This window comes from Ictidomys tridecemlineatus, unplaced genomic scaffold (genome assembly GCF_052094955.1).
Source record: "Ictidomys tridecemlineatus isolate mIctTri1 unplaced genomic scaffold, mIctTri1.hap1 Scaffold_320, whole genome shotgun sequence".
Taxonomy (NCBI): Eukaryota; Metazoa; Chordata; class Mammalia; order Rodentia; family Sciuridae; genus Ictidomys; species Ictidomys tridecemlineatus.
The window spans coordinates 266,684-287,520 of NW_027522388.1; the positions used below are offsets into that span (position 1 = coordinate 266,684).

At 31.3% G+C, this 20,837-nt stretch overlaps 1 protein-coding gene across 1 annotated transcript in view; it reads right to left on the minus strand.

Annotated features, from left to right (window-relative positions):
* Positions 1–222: 222 nt before the first annotated feature.
* The window catches only part of LOC144373231 (uncharacterized), a 66,094-nt gene continuing 45,479 nt past the window's right edge, over positions 223–20,837 (minus strand). Inside the window, 3 exon segments of the mRNA XM_078036337.1 lie at positions 223–1,691; positions 2,356–2,367; positions 11,071–11,176. Coding sequence (XP_077892463.1) covers positions 223–1,691; positions 2,356–2,367; positions 11,071–11,176 — 1,587 coding nt within the window.

Here is a 20,837-nt window from a genome sequence, read left to right on the forward strand (position 1 = left end):
TCCCATAAAAAGTCTCTGGTGTTGACTAAGGAGTGACCTTCAATTAGAAGCTTTGCTAAATTATAGATATTTGTATGGTTTCTCCCTAGTATCAATTCTCTGGTGTTGAATAAGGCATGATTTTTATTAAAAGCTTTGCCACATTCTTTACATTTGTATGGCACTTTTTCACTATGAAGCCTCCAGTATCAAGTAAGGTGTGATTTTTGATTAAAAGCTTTGTCACTTATTTTCACATTTGTATGGCCTTTCTCCAGTATGAACTGTCTGGTGTCGAGTAAGTTCTGACATTTTATTAAAAGCTTTGCCACATTCTTTATATTTGTATGGCATTTCTCCAGTATGAACTCTCTGGTGTCGAGTAAGTTTTGATTTTTGATTAAAAGCATTGCCACACTTTTTACATTTGTATGGCCTTTCTCCAGTATGAACTCTCTGGTGTTCAGTCAGGTGTGATTTTTGATTAAAAGCTTTTTCACATTTTTTGCATTTGTATGGCTTTTCTCCAGTATGAATTCTCTGGTGTTGAGTAAAGCATGATTTTCTATTAAAAGCTTTGCCACATTCTTCACATTTGTATGGCTTTTCTCCAGTATGAATTATCTGGTGTTGAGTAAGGCATGATTTTTTATTAAAAGCTTTGCCACACTTTTTACATTTGTATGGCCTTTCTCCAGTATGAACTCTCTGGTGTTAAGTCAGGTGTGATTTTCGATTAAAAGCTTTTTCACATTGTTTGCATTTGTATGGCTTTTCTCCAGTATGAATTCTCTGATGTTGAGTAAGGCATGATTTTTTATTAAAAGCTTTGCCACATTCTTCACATTTGTATGGCTTTTCTCCTGTATGATATCTCTGGTGTTGAGTAAGGTTTGATTTTCTATTAAAAGCTTTGCCACATTCTTTACATTTGTATGGCTTTTCTCCAGTATGAACTCTCTGGTGTCGAGTAAGGTTTGATTTTTGATTAAAAGCTTTGCCACATTCTTTACATTTGTATGGTTTTTCTCCAGTATGTACTCTCTGGTGTTGAGTAAGGCATGATTTTTGATTAAAAGCTTTTTCACATTCTTTACATTTGTATGGCTTTTCTCCAGTATGAATTCTCTGGTGTTGAGTAAGGCATGATTTTTGATTAAAAGCTTTGCCACATTCTTCACATTTGTATGGCTTTACTCCAGTATGAATTCTCTGGTGTTGAGTAAGGCATGATTTTTGATTAAAAGCTTTGCCACATTCTTCACATTTGTATGGCTTTTCTCCAGTATGAACTCTCTGGTGTCGAGTAAGGTTTGATTTTTGATTAAAAGCTTTGCCACATTCTTTACATTTGTATGGTTTTTCTCCAGTATGTACTCTCTGGTGTTGAGTAAGGCATGATTTTTGATTAAAAGCTTTTTCACATTCTTTACATTTGTATGGCTTTTCTCCAGTATGAATTCTCTGGTGTTGAGTAAGGCATGATTTTTGATTAAAAGCTTTGCCACATTCTTCACATTTGTATGGCTTTACTCCAGTATGAATTCTCTGGTGTTGAGTAAGGCATGATTTTTGATTAAAAGCTTTGCCACATTCTTCACATTTGTATGGCTTTTCTCCAGTATGAATTCTCTGGTGTTCAGTAAGGTTTGAATTTGTATTAAAAGCTTTGCCACATTCTTTGTATTTGTATGGCTTTTCTCCAGCATGAACTCTCTGGTGTTCAGTCAGGCATGATTTTCGATTAAAATCTTTTTCAGATTCTTTACATTTGTATGGCTTTTTTCCAGTATGAATTTTCTGGTGTTCAGGAAGGTGTGATTTTTTATTAAAAGCTTTGACACTTTCTTTACATTTCCAGAATTTCTCTCCAGTATGCTTACTGTAGTGTTTAAAGAGGTTTGAGCAACACTTAAATACATTTTCACATTTCTTCAATTTGTAAGGTTTATCTCCATTGTAAAGCCTATTGTTTTTAGTAACACATAGAATTTGAGTAAAATATTTTTTCACATTCTTTACTTATGGAGGATTTATCACATCTCTCATAAAGAACTGAGGAATTTTTAAATGCTTTTACATATTTCTTTACCTTGTAGAGCTTTCCACCAATATTAATTCTCTGGAGGTCAGAAATTCTTGTAGTTTTATTAAAAATGATTTCACATACCTTATAGCTGTAATTTGTCTTTTGATTATAAAAGCTTGGATAAATAAATTTTGGGTATGGATTAAAAACTTTTTCACTTTTCTCATTGTAAAGCTCTTTTAAACGATCACATGGGTGATTTCTAAGATTTAAAAAAAGAAGAAAACTTTAATGACTTTCACAGAATTTACATTGTTTTACACCAAATCTATTATGCTGCGAATTACCTAGGGTAGAGACTGTCTACAGGTCCTAAAAGATTTATCATAAATATAGGTCTCTCTGAGTATCACTGAGAATGTTTTTAAAATTCTTTCTACTTTTAACTTAAGCAATATTAGGTAAGTACAAGTACTCCAACAATCATTATAATTCCATGCATTGCCACAAGGAGAAACTCTTCATTTCATCATTTTTGTAAGTAACAGTCAGAGAGACTACTAAAACTAAGAAATTTCTTCTGCTCCTTCTTTTTATTCTATCTTGTCTAAAGAAATATTTGTATATATTTACTCAATGGTGAATTTTAAATTATTCCAGTGACTAACTAAAGCATGAAATAGACTCCATTGCAAATTTTTCATTTTTTAGAGAAACAGTATAATTAAAAATGCTGTTCAAAAATGTTTAAAAGAACACACAGGTCCTCAAATGTGACTGCCATATGTGTTCTTGTCTCTCTCCAGCTTAGCCAATGCTTCACATTCCTACAGTTCCACCTTTCCTCCAACACACTATTGTCTAGTTTTAATTTGTGGGGAATCCTTCAGGTACTGGGAAATATTATTGCCCTGATGTGCCAGAGCATTCTTCATTAAGCCAAAGAGCAAACTTCATCTGAGCTTGGCTGCTCTACTTTCCAGCAAAAATATCTATCACTGAGGGTGTTCTTAAAATTCTTTCTATGTAACTAGCTTACTGAAATAAGTTAGAGAATACTTTTGATTTGTTGAAAACATATTCTTTGAGATGCACAGATAAATAGTTCTAGGGCCTCAGAAAAATCTAATGGCAACAGGATTTAGTTTATTAGGGACTTTTATAGGATCCAGGAAGTCTCTGTTTCTCACATTAGGAAAGTTTTTCTCATTCCAACCAAAACCACAAAAATGCATAGATCTTTTGGGATATTCACTTGGAGTCTGGTCAAAATCCCTGTTTATATGAAAGATGAAGCAGTGCATGTCAGATGGAGCTGCTGAAAGATATCTATAAATTGTGCATGAAATTTTAAAAAAAGCATGGAAGACTTTAGGTAAAAAGTCTGGTATTTAGGAACTCACAGTTGAAATCCAGCTGGTTTGAGACTATCCAGTACATGTTATATACTACCTAGTTTTGTCTAAATTAAGCATGGCATTGGAGATGGTATCATCCATTGGAGCCATATAGCCACTTAGCATCACAGAGATGGGTGAGACATGTCAGAATGCCAATGAACCTATCTCAAGAAAGACTCTTCCTGTTGAAATCTTATTCCTACTTTGATGCACACTCCCTTAAAAAAAGAACTGAAAAAAATTATCTAGCAATTGTTTATCAGAACTTATGTAGTCTAGAGAATCTATACGATGTTTTACCGCTTTTAACATAAGTTTTTGCCTGGTCTTATATTCCTTTACTAATTATTTCATATATTTATTTTTTTTTCAGATGGCTCATCAGCTTACAAAAAAGAAATTACTCAGGAGGGATGCTTGATGTCCCATGACATGGAGTAATTATGCTAACTTATGAGCCATAAATACATTGGTAACTACACAAAGACTGCTTCAATTTGAATTAAAATTATAAATAAATATTTACAAGCACCCTTGACTCAAACTATCAAGTTTCAGGGAGAAGGTTCTACAAAAGTGGGCTTCTGCAATGGTAGACAGAATCATGAAATGACAAAGACATTATAGATCTTTTTTTTTTTTTTTTTTCTTACAGAGGAGAAGTTTAATGGTAAGCCATTCCTCATTCAAAGGTTGTCTTAAATCACCACTATGGCTGCTTTACTTTTCTCAAAGGGTTATACAATTATTAGCTTAAGCCCTTCATTGTTCTTCATTTGCCCCACACCATCCCTACTACTTCTATCTCAGGCTTGTTTTATTATACCTCTTAGCAAGATACTGGAAAACTGTCAGAAGCCTTTCATAATTCTCACAAGACCCTCATGTCTGCTTTTGGGGTGTGATTCCTGCAAGCCATTTGGGCTGTGTTCTTTCTGGGAGACTCTGCTAAAAGTTCCTGGAACTTTCCTGTGTTTGGATTGTCATACATGACAGATGAGCTGTATGCTTACTTGATGTGTTTTAGAAAGATTAAACTGCTTCTCTTCTTTTTTTTTTTTGCTTAATTATTATTGCATTTAAAAGCAATACCTACCAAACTTTCACTGTAAGCACATTTAATTATTGAATTGTTCTTTTAAAACAGAAATGTCTTACTAAGGCTTGTTTCAGCATTTCCTTAATCTTCATGTATTTCTTTTAAGTAGAAATCGTATGCATGTGTTTAAATTAGACAATTTGTCTATACTGTGTAGAAAATCTCTTTTTATTACTTTATAAAAAAACAGATTAGAATGCTGCAACTTTAAATTAATGATCTGTACACTTTTCTCTAACCTGCACTTATGTAGAGATTATTAAAAGTTTTAAAAACATAACTGACTATAAGCACTTTATAACTTTTTGAGTTTTTTTTTTTATTAAAATGCCTATTTCTATTCTAATCCTATTTCTAAAGCTGAGAAAACTGGTTGAGTCTTTATTATCCTAAAGATATTTTTAAAAGACAGCTTCATAATGCCCTGTAAACATTGTGTAAATGTAATTTGATACATGATTTGCAATTTAAAACATCGTGTATTGCAAGTGGTTTTAAAAAAAATACTTAGTAGTAAAACTTTTACAATTACAATAGTGTAATTTAAAGTTTTAATGAAAGAAAAACTGAATGGCACTAGATGAGCAGTCAGTCTTCTGAGATTTTTGTAATAATATAACCTGATTAACTTGTAATTTTTTAAATAGATAATTTTCATATTTTTTTCCATTCATTAAGACAAATTTTCTGAACTTCCCTCTCTTTCAATTTCAATTTCTTGTTTAAAACCAAGTATTAACTGTCCTGCTTTCCATACCTTTGCTTTTTCAAGTTTTACAAAAAATATTGTATTTCTTGCTCCCCTGAAAATTCTTGGTTTTGATTAGAAGACATACCTAAAAAAATAATACAAAGTTATTTCACTTACTATTGTGAATAACTCTGCAATTATATAAAACTTTATCAAAGTGGGGGGGAATAGCCACAGAACAGTATGATTCAAGGTGATTATTATTCAATAAATACATAAAATTCACTACAACATGATGACAAAAGCTTTGAAAATTTTGAAAATTATCTTAAGAAATTGTAGCACCACAGATAAGGACAAAATGCAAACTGACTAATATTACTACAACAATGTCAAATCATAGCCCTTCACTTCAACATATTCAGAATCCACCTGTGACTCAAGTGTTTCAGGAAATGAATATCTCTTATTTGTTTATTTTTATTTTTATCTTTGGGGGGATTATTTCATAAGAGAACACAGGGGTATTCTATCACCAAACTAGATCCACAGGCATTTCTCTATATTTATATATCTATATCTATATACTTTTTCTTAAAAAACAGTTTATTAAAAAGATAATGAAATTTATTTTAAACTGGCATTCCACTGTCTCAGCTTTCCATTTATATGGAATTAAATTTATATATCATTGCACATCACCTTTTTTTTTTTGTTGTTTACTTCGTAACTTCCAAATATTTTCCAAAATGACTATAATGATCTAATTGAAGAGATTTTGAATAGAAATATCCCAATGAAAATAATAGCTCACACAATAAAAAGTATAATCAACTCAAGCAAACAAACAATGTAATACTAGTAATTGAGAGTTCAAAAATTGATGTTGTTAATTATCTAAGTAATGCCAGAAAACAACCTGAAATGTAGTTAATAAACTAAATATCAATGTAGAAAATTGAAAAAAAATTAGAAAAAATAGCAACAAAAAGTTAGAAATTATATACTAAAAATATTCTTTTAAAAACCATGTCTCAGGCTGGGGACACAGGTCACATGTTTGAATTCTTGCCTCACATGCAAAAGAATGGGCTTAATCCCCAGCACCACACACACACACACACACACACACACACACACACACACACACACGCACACACACACAGTCTCATAAATTAGAAATTTGAGGAAGAAAATATATCAAAGGCTAGAATTAATTAAAATACACAGATATTCCTGGAAGATCTGGTACATGACAATAATCCCAGTATCTGGGGAGACTGATGCAGGAGCACCATAAGTTCAAAGACAGACTCAGCAATGGTGAGGCACTAAGTACCTCAGTGAGATCCTATATACTTTTATATAATTCCAAAGTAATGATAAAATAAACATTGAAGGTAATAAAATAAAATAATCACCATAAAATCTATGAAATACAAATTAAGGCAGTTTTTTTTATAGTAGAAAATTTTATTAAAAAAAATCAACAAAATTTGAAATCTACAGAAATAAGTTCTTTCTCATCAGGAATTTAAGTAGAAATAAACTAATTTATAAAAAACTAAACAGAAAACAGTGTGATTAACAAGATTAAACCTAAAAATATTTTAACTATGTCAGATGCAAATATACATAATGTTTTCTTAAGATATAAGGTCACAAAAGTCTAAAAACAAAAAGATATAACAAATATTACATTCAAAGTTGCAAAGGTTATGATAATTATATAAATGAGAGACAAAGTACAATATCATATAAAAATAAATATGACTAATCTCTGGAATACAATCATAGTCGAAATATTTGTAACTCAAATCATATTTTTTATATATAGAAAAAAATCACAGAAAAAAAATTCAACAGCATAAAAAGCAACACAGTAATAGTAGGATACATCAATCCCCAGTTGATGTAAAAAAAAAAAATCATTGCATTAGTACTCAGGGAATGGAAATACTTCAAAAAGCATTGAAAACTAATTAGGTTTACAGAGGGAATCTTCTTTATAATGTATGGAATATTGTTCCAAAGACATCAGGTTAAAAATACAAAACAAATGTTAAATATATTAAAATATTGAAGTTGCTTTGTAACATAAAATTGTAAGTTGGAAAGCAAAAGTGAAAGTGATATTCAAAATTTATGAATATGAGTTTAAAGCCACATTCAGCAATTAAGCAAGGCCCTAAGCAACTTACCTAGGTACTGTCACAAAATAAAATATGAAAATAGCTGCCAGCTAGGCACAGTAATATACACCTGTAATTCAAGAAGCTTGGGAGACTGAAACAGCAGGATTGTGAGTTCAAAGCCAGCCTCATAAACAGCAAGGTGCTAAGCAAATCAAGGAGACCATGATTCTATGTAAAATTAAAAAATGGGGCTTTAGATGTAGCTCAGTGGACAAGTGCCCCTGAGGTCAATCCCTAGTACCCTTCCCCAAAAAGAGTTGTTCATGTGGCTCAGTGGTTAAGCACCTGTCCTTAAAAAAATTGCCAGTAGCACCCCCAAAAATCTAAGAAGACTATGTAATACCAAACAATCAATATTATTTTTGTGTAAACAAAATAAGTTATTTGAACAATTCTTTAGAATAGTCTTGGTACATCAATAACTACACATACTAAAAAATTTAAATAGTAATTCCTGATATAAAATAAAAAAAGCTACAATATTCAATGTAATGAGGTTAAATGAGAAAGCCATGGTAATAAAATTGAAAGTATATCAATTAGCCCTCAACTTGATGGTCAAATCAAAATATATTTACAGACCTATTCTCATTAAATAACATTCAAAATAGACCAATGTGGCAAGCAAATCAAATATCATTTCAAATGACTACATGAAGGCAATTTGAAATGAAAAAGTTAGAAATCTTTTCAAAGATAATAAATTATATAATATCTACAATGATCAACATTCAGGAGAGTATGTTAAGTAAAATAGTAATTCACACCCCCCCCACCAAAAACATACCAGGTAATTCTACTTCTTAGAGATATCTACTGTAGCCAAATATAAAGACCAAAAGAAATGGCATTAGGGATGAAAAAGTAAGGAAAAGGAGAACTTGTTTGAAGAAAAAATGTGATACAAATTTTTTAGAAAAAAAATGTTACAAAAAAATTTGAATGAACAGAACTGACCAGTAAATTTAAAATATATAAGACAATAAGTTCAGCAAAGATATACAATTTTGACCACAATTATATATTTGACAAATATATAAAAGATAAAGAATTATAAATAACTTTATGGTACCTTTCAAAAGCTAAAGTCTTACTCCTAGAAAAAAGAACAGATTCATATATGTAGAGATGATGAATATGCCATTAATTCTAGCTACTTGGAAGGCTGAAACATGGAAATACAATTCCAACTTTTGCCACTTAGCAAGAGTCTATTTCAAACTAAAAGTCAAAAGGGGGTGATGATGTAGCTCAATATTACAAGAACCTCTGTTTTCAATCAGCTGCATGTGTATGTGTGTGTGTGTGTGTGTGTGTGTGTGTGTGTGTGTGTATATATATATATATATATATATATAAAACAAACTTTAGATATATTACATGATTAAGCACAAAAGCAGAAAAAATAATCAAGGCAATATACAATTATATATAAAACAGGGATAATATTTTTACTTGTTAGTAAAAGCATAGAAAACTTGATTGAATATTGGCATATGGGTCACATGCAGTTTAATTTTACCTAATGTTGTCCTAAAGTGACAAGTCATGATAATTTCTATTCAATTATTACATATAGATATGAAAACAAAAACAGTATCACTAATGTGAGAAAACATAATGAACAACACTGAAGGTCTCTAAAGCATGAGAGTCAAAAAAGACACAAGAATTAGAGAAATGTTACCTACAATATTATAAATAATTGTATTACAATAGAAATCTTTCTTTTAATTTTTGTAGCAATAGATGGATAGAATGCATTTATTTCATCCATTTATTTTTAGGTAGTGCTAAAGATAAAACACAATACCTCACATGTGTGAGGCAAGCCCTCTGCCACTAAACTACAGCCCCAGCCCTAAAAATTCTTCTTTAAACCACATTGATCAGCTATACTTACATTTCCACTAGGTGTAGGTATTGTGAAATACTGCTATTCATTACATGGTGGAAAAACTTTACAGAATATTCAATATAAGCATTCATATAAAGTTCTGATGAGAAAAATTTGAATGAATAAATATTTAAATTATATTAAAGAAACTCTCCTGTAATATTAATACCTTACAATGGTTTGCCTAGAGATATTTGGGAATGAGCAGATTTTCTAGGGAGCCTCCAAATGCAAATAAATGCCAGGTTATGCATATCCTCACAGTCATTGTGGAATAATTTGTAGGGGGGACAAGACTTTGTTTCCCGGCCTTAGAATGCCCTGCAATTTTCCCTAGGAACTAGTCAAGTAATTAAATACATGTGCTATGTAAAGCTGCTATGGCAGTGCCCTGCTTGAAAAGGCTCTGCACTAGAATATTATCAGCCTGAAACATAGTCTCTGGCATGCAACTCCTTGGAATAAAGAAACTCTCTTTTGAGACAAGCAGAATGGCTCACTGAATCTAAATATGTCCATAAAACAGTAACTTTATACAGTGGACTTTCTTGAGAGCTACACAAAACTCCTAACACTGGACATTGCAACTTAGTATATAACTGATATATAAGCTGCATAATGTTGCTAAGTTTGTAATCTGCCTAGTAATAAAGTGAACAGTGTGTACTAGTGATGCCAATGACCTAAATTAACCTGTTGATATAAATAAAGCTTGACAGTTTGGCCTCTCTGTCACTATGCCACATTTCCTGTCACTTATCTGTGTCTTCTTTTGATTTTTTTTTCTTTAAAAAAGAGAGAGTGGGGGAGGGAGAGAGAGAGAGAGAGAGTGGGGGGGAGAGGGAGAGAGAGAGAGAGAGAGAGAGAGAGAGAGAGAATTTTAATATTTATTTTTTTCAGTGGACACCACAACTTTGTTTGTATGTGTTGCTGAGGATCAAACCCAGGCTGCATGCCTGCCAGGAAACTGAGCTACCACTTGAGCCACATCCCCAGCCCCTCGTCTTTTGATTTTCCTACAATATTTTGTTAATTGAAATGTAGGGAGATCACTGAAGAACAGGAAGGACCTTAAATAATTGATATGCATGGTAAACAGAGAGTATGAAATGCTCTTTAATGATTGGAACTGAAACAAACCTAGGTTTCATAAAATACTTTCTGTCATATTTTAGCTTATTAATTAACATTTTTTAAATGTGAATTCCTCTTTAATTTTGGACTTCTTATCTGTATTCTTTGCTTCATTGATTTCTACCCAATTTGATATATCTACTGTCACTTCTCTCTTCAAATCCCAAGGTTATTTCATTGGAAACCAAGTGGTGAGCAAGGATTACATAGAGACATCAATACTTTTTTTTTGATGGAATATGTCACATTTTGTTATTTTCTTGGTAACTAAAGACGTCTTTTTAATGTTACACTCATTAGGAAAAAAAGAAAGAGAAAATATCCTATAAGAGTTTACAAAATTATTTTCTCAAATATGTTTTTTCTAGATAAAAATACTAAAATACTTTGAAACCATTTTCTTTCTAAGTACATTGTAATCAGTACTTAGAAAAGATAAGTTACACCTAAAAAGAAAAAAAAATCTTTAACATTTTTTTCTACATAAACAAATACCCAATCTTTGTACTAAAAACAAGAAACAAACTTATTAATGCAGAATAGAAGCTACCATAAGATACTCTATAAAGTTAAAAAAATAAATATTGTTTTTTAATTAAAAATCCTGAATGAAATTTAGGCTCACCAATAAAGAGTAGGTTTTTACAGATCTCTAACATCACATCTCCATATAAAGTCTGCTGAGAGGGGTTCAGGAATTTCCATTCCTCTTCTGAAAATTCAATGACCACATCTCTTAATGTCAATGGTTCCTGAAATAAAAATGAAGAAATACATATTACATAAACCATATGATTAATGACATAGTACTTTATTTCATACAAATATTAATGAGAGTTAAAAGAGGTGGCTTTTACATATGGTAGTGATGTCAACCATTCAATAAGATACATTTTTTGTGGTGCCCGGGACTGAACCCAAGGCTTTTTGCATGAAAGGCAAGCACTCTACCAACTGAGCTATATCCCCAGCCCCAATAATTCATTTTAAGCAGTAAAATTGGTGGATAATTTTGGTATAATGAAATCCAGCCAGCAGCACATGTAAAGCAAAACACTGAAGCCAAAAAAGTGGGAAAAAATCCAACATAATTCCAAAGGATAAATAATAATAGTTGCAATTAGTTAATGAATATTCAAAAAAAGAACAACCAAACAAATCAATGATACTTGAGATATGAATAGCAAAACAGTAATAACTATACTCATATGACAGTGGTCACCTTAGTGTGTAGAAGACATACGACATCACTAAAGACACACCAAAACTTTCAATAATCCACATAATTATTTTAATGTTTATCTCCAAAGTTGTCTATCTTCTCATTATTTAAATATACCATAAATCTATACTGTATTTTAAAAGTTACTTTTAGAACATCACAACTCACTTTTAAAACAAAAGAATAAAATTTTTAACTATCAAACTATTACAAAACACTTAGGTACTTGGGTCAACTTGAATCACATGGCACAAAGTTATAACAAAAAATAAAAATAAAACAGCAAAGTAAGTGAATAGACTATTAATCTCTCAGTTCATAAGGAAACTGACATATCAGGTTTAACATTTCCAGATTTGTAAAACCACTCTCACTGTGAAACTGTATACTCACTTGGCTCATTTCAACGTAGAAATTGAGAGAATACTAAGCAGATAAGAAAAAAAATTCTAAAAGGCTATTGCACCCTTAATGCCTCTCTGACAGTTTGGAAATACTCCTTTTACCAGGGTCTCAGTTATCACTAGTGAACAAACACATACATGAAGTTAGTTTAACAATCTGATCTGTGATGTCTTTCTTCTGATTCAGCATTATTTTTTTTTTAATTTAGAGATTTAATCCAGGGGCACTCTACCCCTGAAATGGATTTCAAGAAGTTTTGATTTTTTTTTATTGTGATAAATGGGCTTACAATGTTGCTTAGGGTCTCTGAATTACTGAGTCCTGAATCATATTTACTTTCTTCCTACCTCATTTTTCCATATCACAATGACTACAGGTTTGTGCCACCAGTCTTGACTCTGCAACCACCTTTGATACCAAATGTGCAAACTTGCATAACAACCAATATTTCAACAACTAGTAGTCCAATAATTCAGTTCTGATACCATTCAGTATATATTCCACAAGTTTAGTGTTCACTACTATCAAATTTTACTGAGGTGACAGTTTTAAGCCCCAGAATAGAAAAATATTTATATTTATAATTCATTTCCTATAAATTAGGGGGTCTCTACATCAACTCACTCAAGTTACTTATACTGATAAAAACAGAACACACTTATGTATACCAGCTTGTTATAAATTATATAAATCTGGAAGCTGATAATTGAAACCTTGCATAGAATCTAAAAAAAATGTCAGAGGAAAATGCGACACTATATAGGCCATTTAAGGAAATAAATGGTTGAAGATATTACCTCCAATTTTTATGTTCTGCCATAGAAGAGCCCCTTTCCCACTATGAATTACAAGATCCTCACTATTTTAAATATGCTGATTCAGATACTCATTTTGAATAATCCCATTGTTTCACATAAAATAATATTTAATTTAACACTTTTACATTCAGGGGTAACAACAAAATATTTGTTAAAAAAAAAAAAACAGGTTGGTATTCTCTAGATAATTTCCTTTATATGAAACCCTTAGAATACTGAGCCATCTCATGGCAGCCCAAACCAACATACACACAATTTTCTTAAAACTCCTAAGTATTCATTGGCTTCAGGGTAAACAATACTTCATTTGAAATTTTGATTTTTTTTTTTTTTTTTTGGTACAGGGGTATTCTACAACTAAGATATATTCTAGGCCTTTTATTTATTTATTTATTTTTTGAGACAGTCTCTCACTAATTTGCTACACAGAGTTTCAGCTTTGATCTTTCTTCCTCAATCTTAAGGTTGTTGTAATTACTGGCATGTAATAATATGCCCAGAAAGATATAAATGTTCTAACCTCCTTTGGTCCATTTTTATTTCACCTTATTTATTTGCTATTTCTTCTAAAAAGAAACCCTTGACAGCCTAAGATTTTGGATGCATCAATATCTTATGTTTGATTAATTTGAAGTATTGCAAAATAGATTTAGAAAAACAAAAGCTGCTTATTACCTATCTCTGAATTTTTTCCAATCTGACATTCTAGAAATAGCTCCACAGCAATGAAAATTATAGCCACAGGTACACCTAAGATCTAACTTAACCTTCAGTGATGTTCTTTTTCAGGCTCAAAAAATTACCTTAGTTTGAATACAATTTTATTTGAAATTTGCATCTATCTTTTCTCTTTGGCAACTTTTCTTAATCTTTCAAATATTTGTAATAAATTGCATTTTATAGGTAATAAAAATATTAGACTAAGTGAGACATGCTCAATCCACCATCCTATTTACTTAAATATTTAGTTACCACCCCAAACTTGAGGCATTACATTATGCCTTCCAATAAGCATATATTGAGTTTTATCTTGAAGACATTTGCATAAACACACTAGGATTTTTTTTTCCTAACTCCTTGCTGCAGCTTATTCTCCTTTCAAATTCTGGCACCTTATAATCAATTATCCCTACATGAGTAAGAAAAAGGAGTACAAAAATCATATTTGCCTTTCTTTTCAGTTACAGAATCAATAGATCTGAGCAGTAATGTGTTTCAGGGGAGCTGAACCTAACATTTGGGGAAGATAATATTAATATTCCAATATCTGAACTATTTAGATGAAACCTATAGAGGATATTCCTGTAATCTCTAGAGTATCTAGAGTATCCAGCTAGTCCAACAAGGTGTTCCATTCCCTGATGACAAGCTGCTGTGTAGGAAGAGAGAATTACAAACAGGTTGGCATTCTCTAGGTAATTCAACAAACATGGAACCTGTGGGCACCTTGGGTCAGCTTCATGTAATTTTTACCCCATAGCCACTCAAAAACATGACAGATACTGAAGAGACACCACACACTAAACTTTCTTAAGGGGGCCTTAAACTTGCTGTCTATGCTTATGAAAGACAAATAAACAAAAGTTCAAAGATTTTTTTTATTATAATATCAAGGATTAAACTCATCAGTGCCTACACACTGAGCAACATTTACCTCCACTTAATATTTTTTTATTCTCAACATATTAATTCTCTCACTTCAGCATATTAAAATGCTGAGATTATGAACTTGCATCTTCACACCTGATATTAGGTACAAATACTTTTTAAAGAGTTTCATGTTATAACCTCATGTTCCTCTCATGTAAAAGTACAACCACTCACAAGCACACACACAATCACTTTTTAAAATTCCATACAAAACTAAGAGAAAAAGATGAATTAAAACTCCATGTAATTTGAAATGTTCCAGGGAATAATACTTCATAATATATAGCAGAGAAAATATGGCATTTAGGAAACTCATGCTTGCCTACATTGGAAGATGCACTTTAAAAAGTGAATGCCCCCTGATAAGGAAAGAGAAACTGAAAACTCCATGGACCACAACTCCTCTCAAATATGAATTATTTGTATGAGTCAAAATGCTCACGTCCTGATCCTGTATTTAACAACCACTCTGAAGGGGTGTAGGTAAGAAAATACAGAGCTGGTTTCAGGCCTGACAGAGGTCACCAATCAGAGGACAAAAAGTAAAATACTGACTGTCAAACCCATTCTTAGGGCCAGATGTGGCAGTATATTGAGCTCTGTCAAATTTAGACAAGGGTTAAAAGGTTACAAAGGTGACCTCAGGAAACTGCATGTTCTCACAATTAGTTATGAATACTTTTACTCAGCCTATTTGTTTTTATTTTATAATGCCCAGCCCTGAAGTCTTCTTATTTTTGAAATACTCTAGACTCTGAAAGTCAGAGGGAAAGGGCCCATTACAAAGCCACCCAGGCATCCAAAAACCTGGAGATGGATCAAGAGATTTGCCTGAGACAGAGATGAATTGTTTCTAAGATTTTGAAGCCTTACCTTTATTCTTTGGTTTTTCCTTGGATTCAATAATTCTCACCTCAATCATTTTTATTTTATAATTTTTACCTGAATAGAGAACATACCATGCTTAGACACCTGTGCCTCTGAGTGTAAGGTGAATAATTCTAATTCAGGCTGTAGGACCAAAAAATAACAAATTGTAAATTATATTCCTTATAGACAGAGCTTTCTATGTGCCAGAATACCTGGCCATAAAAGGGGACATAAGTATTTAATGTTGAATATAAATTTATATCAATTATCAAGGATAATAATACCAAAGAAAGATTCACAAATGCAAATAATAAAGTGAGAATAACTTTACATTTTTGATTTCATAACCTTCATACTCTGGCTAAATAAGGCTTTATTGTTTGTTTGTTTGTTTTTGTTCCAGAGATAGACATTATAGTTGGAAGAAATAATATGATAAATATATGTGTAACTGAACTTTTAGAGTTTGTAAGGAAAATAATAAAATAAATAATTATAAGAATGTATAAATAAATTCCTATAAATTCTTATAACTTATAGGTTATTAGAAATAATTGGTACTTTGTAATAATTTAAGTTATAAAATCATTAAACATTACATTATATAATAAAATTATGATTATAATTTCTAAGTAATTTTTCAAATATTTTTAACCCAATGTATCCATAATTTTATCATTCCAATATAGAAACAATGAAAATTATTAGCTAACTATATGTATTTTTCATTAAGCTTTCAAACCTCAAACTTCTTTCCACTTCAAATACTTTTCAATGTAGATCAACCACATTCCAAGAACTCATTAGCCACATGTGGCAAATGGCTGTCACATCACAAGTGTATATCTGATATGCTGTGATTTTCTGGACTGCAGATAATTGAATGACTAAAACCCTCTTTTCTTATCAGAGGTGAGGAAATATGTCTTCCTTAACAATATTTCTTCTTTAAACCAAATGAAAAAGAAATGGTATTTTTAGACCCAGGAGTGTGCTATAAGGTGAGAGTTGCCTAAGACAGGCCATTCTTCCAAACTGAAAACTGTTAAGGTCAGTAGTCTTTTCATATATTAGACAGAAAACAAAGGATGATGCAAATCCAGGGAAAAGTGTCCTCGTGTCTACATTTCTGCCTACACCTTGAAACTGAAATTTAGTTGTGAACAAAATGATTAACTTTTCTGTTTGTTTTGCCATTGGGCCTTCATCCTAGTGATCCAGCAATGGTTGTCTGGTTTATTTTTTGTTGCAGAGTATGCTGTGAGTTAAAATACTAATAACATCTTAATGTCTACATGAATTTTGGCATTACTCAATATAGTTTTATAGGGCTTTCAACATTAAATCAAAAAAAATAAATAAATAAATTCACTGCTTCTTCCAAGCCTAAATTAGAATGTTTTGAATTCTGGCGTCCTGTTTCCATTAAATGTATTTAAGCTATTAAGTACTACAAAGCTGTTAATTATCACAACCACCAGCAAACTAATTCACGATTCAAATGAGCAGTTTATGAGCAAGCCAAATTTGGACTGGGTTTATTTGGGCTATTCTGATTTCAGCAGATACTTTACAAGTGTAAGCTCAGCTATTTGACATGGTTACCCTGTTTCTGGAAGAGAGATGGCTGTCCACTCTGGTCTTTTTATTCTCAGCTACTGTGGACTTTTCATTCTCATCCACATAGCCTCTTCTCCTTCATAAGCCTAATATGAGCTTCTTCTTCTTAAGATGATGAGGTTTACAAAGACAAAAACAGGAAGAATTCAAGACACTTTAGATCTAAGCACTATACCAGTACATTCGCATATTCTCTCTCTTCTATTTGGTGTAATATAACAGCTATTTTTAAATTCACATATTGGCAAAGAGATACTGCCTCTTCATAAGGACAGTTATAAAAGAGTATTGCCAATTGCTGAGATACAGGGAAGAATATGGAACTGGAGATATTTTTGCATTTTATGCTTTTTTTTTCTTTTCTTTCAGAGAACAATTTTTATGTTTATTCTAAATTAATAAAACTTTACAATGCCACAGGTACTAAAAGGTTATTCAGGTTTTAAACTTAGAATCACAACACCCTGCCTCAAGAATTCAGATTTTCTCCAGTTCACAATAATCATGAAACTTTTCTAGGGCCCTTGATATACTTTAATTGAATGCAAAAGACCCTGGGTTGAATTACCAGCACCAAAAAAAAAAATCATAAAAAATTTTCTAAGAATTAAGAAACTGAAGAATTACACCTATGCTATACAAGCACAATTATTTAGGTCTCATATCCTTTACTATTTTTTTCTATTCAAACACTTTTAAAAATATTCAAGTTTGTGTGTGTGTTTGTGTGTGTGTGTGTGTGTGTGTGTGTGTGTGTGTGTGTGTGTGTTTAATAGGGAATAATTTGGGTAAATCAATTTGGACTATGTTTTGAACATAAAGCTAAATGATTCATTTTTATTTTTCATCATGAGATAATAGTAAAAATGTGCATAACACACAATGTATCTTCCACTTAGTTTATTCTCTTTTTTGGTGTTCATAGTCTACTTATGATTTTTAACCTAGAATAACCTTAGACATAATTTTTATAAAAGAGTTTCTTAATATGAAAGCAAGAGAACAAGATAGGTCTACTGAAAAAATATTTCCTCCACAAAGAGTTTGACTAAACACCTAAAGTTATATTAAAAAAACATTCTTTGATTTTTTTCAACATTGAAAATCTATTCTCTATATACCCCCACATGAAAGGCTGAAGTGGACAACTCCACACAACACACAAGGAAACCACATAGAGCTAATGTGTTTTCAACTATGAACCAATGGTTCCTAGTTCTGGCTAAAGTGTACAGTCACCTGAAGGGCTCCTTAATTTCCAAAAATAAAAAATAAATCAATATTGCATTAAAACAATGTAATCCATATCCCTGGAGAAAAACCCAGGAATGTGTGTCTTTGAAAGATATGAAATAAATTACCATGTGCAGTAAAACCAAAAAACTACTACTTTAAATTAACATTTTTTGATGAATGAGTTGCAAAGACATATAAGATATGTGCTCATGACATTGGCCACCTAATTTCTATTTTTTGTTTATGCAAATTTTTTATCTATGAAATATACTTGTTATAATCAACTAACAAATAGAAAATGTTATATTTAAATCAAAGTTCTGGAGATTATTTTTGATATATGCTTGGTGTTATACCATTATGTTTGAGGTGAGTGAGCACATTATGGCAGAAGCCCTTGACAAACAGAAGCACCAGGTGTCAACAGTTTCTTTCAAGTACATAGTCTACAATAAACTGAACAATTCCAAATATGTTTTATTTTTGAAAAGTTTTTACTAAATAAAACACCCTTGAAAATAAACCTTAAATATATGAACTATTATTGGGCAATTATTCAAACCAGAGTGCCTGTATTATATTATTGATATCCTTTGCATACACTGATCATTAATATCCATTTTGCCAATTCTACTCAGTTAAAAATTACTGGGAATACACCAGACACACTTTTTAAGTGCCTTGATTATGAACCACATCATTTTATCAAATAATTTAATTGGATAAAATTATTAAAAATTGTGTTAAACCATATATTGTGCTGCATGTCAATAATTCTAGCAATGAATGTACCTTATGCTTTTGGATTGCACGTTCAATGACAGAATTCGTGTCATTTCAAAGAAAAAAAATTATATTCCCAAAGTGAATATTTTCCAGTGAATTATATATATACACATATACATACACACACACACACACACACACACACACATATCTCCACTGGTTTGTGTGTGTGTGTGTGTTTGTGTGTCTATTTAGTGATACTTAGTTCCATCCTCTGTACTGAGGGAAAAAAGTGAATAAAAAATAATGTTAACCAAATGGTTGCTGAATTAAATAAATAAATAAAGTTATGTTCAAGTGTTAGAACATAGATGAATGCTTGAGAATGATAAAATATTAAAATAGAAAGAAAACTAATTTGAGATTTATACCAAATCATACATTTTTACTAATATTCTGAGAAACATAATTATTTCACAAACATAACTTTTAAAATTTTTATGAAAGTATGATGCACATATAAAACCACATGAAGCATTTATGTAAAGATTCAGAAGTTATTCAAAAGTAAACACATTTTGAATCAGCCTTGCTCAGGACAGTCTAAATCAGTTATTTCATCTACTAAGCCAAAGAGCAAAAAGGTTCTTAATAACTAGCATGGGAATGTTTTACTACATAAATGTAAAATGTATCTTAAAAAAGTAAATATTTTACCAGTTAACCAGATTGAATACCTGTGTATTATATGCCATTTTTATTTTTTCTATGCTGCTACCCATTTCACAACATAGGCCAGCCATCCTCCTTGCATATTTATTTTTTGGTGATATCATATGTATATGTCTTGAATGTCATAGAAATACATTATACAGTTCAAAAAAATTGGAATGTTAAAAACTTCACTGCTTTTAAGCACAGAGTATTTACATCATTGCCGCCCCCCCCCAAAAAAAAAAAAAAAACATTTTCTTTTACATGCATCTTTGTTTTCCCCAGAAGGATGTTACTGTAATGTATTAAAAAACTATAATTTTATTTTGCCTGGCATAATGCAATATAATTTAAATACAGCTGCTGTAAGAGTCAATAAGCATGTGTGCATCAGTAAAGTGTTCCTTTATATTGATGACTGCTTTTGTATTTTATGGATGCACTACAAATTGTTCATTTCAACATTCAAGAACATTTGAGTTATTTCTTATTTTGGACCATTAGGATGAATGGGGCCATCAATAATTTGAAACAAATAATTATTCCACTCAGCTTATTCTTTCCTAGTATTTCAATGAGAATATATTTTATTTTTACTGGTTGCTAAGAAAATTATAATTTCCATCTTATCATTTCAATTTAATTAGAGCCAATATTATATGAGTTTACTAAATACAAAATAAAAACATTACCACAGACTGTTTATTTTTTTGTACCCTTTGTGCAAGTACTATAAATGTTTATGTACACATTATACATCTCAAAATACACTGAATAATTTTTGTACAAAATAACCATAGATTATTATAAAACAAAGAGAAACAAGTGTCAACCTTAACGTTGCTAATATCTGTTAGCCATGGCGGTTCACACCTATAATTCCAGTGACTTGGGAGCATGAGGCAGGATGATCACAAGGACAAATAGTGCTTCTGCTACTTAGCAAGGCTCTAAACCACTCAGCAAAACACTGTCTCTAATAAAAATATAAAAAGGGCATGGGAGCACAGGATTTGTCTCAGTGCTTAAGTGTACCTAGGTTCAATAAGTGGTACCACAAAAAGAAGATTTCTAATATATTACAAAATTTAGGCAGTGTGGTAAAATTTTGAAAATAATACAGCACATACAGAATTCAATAGATAATACTGA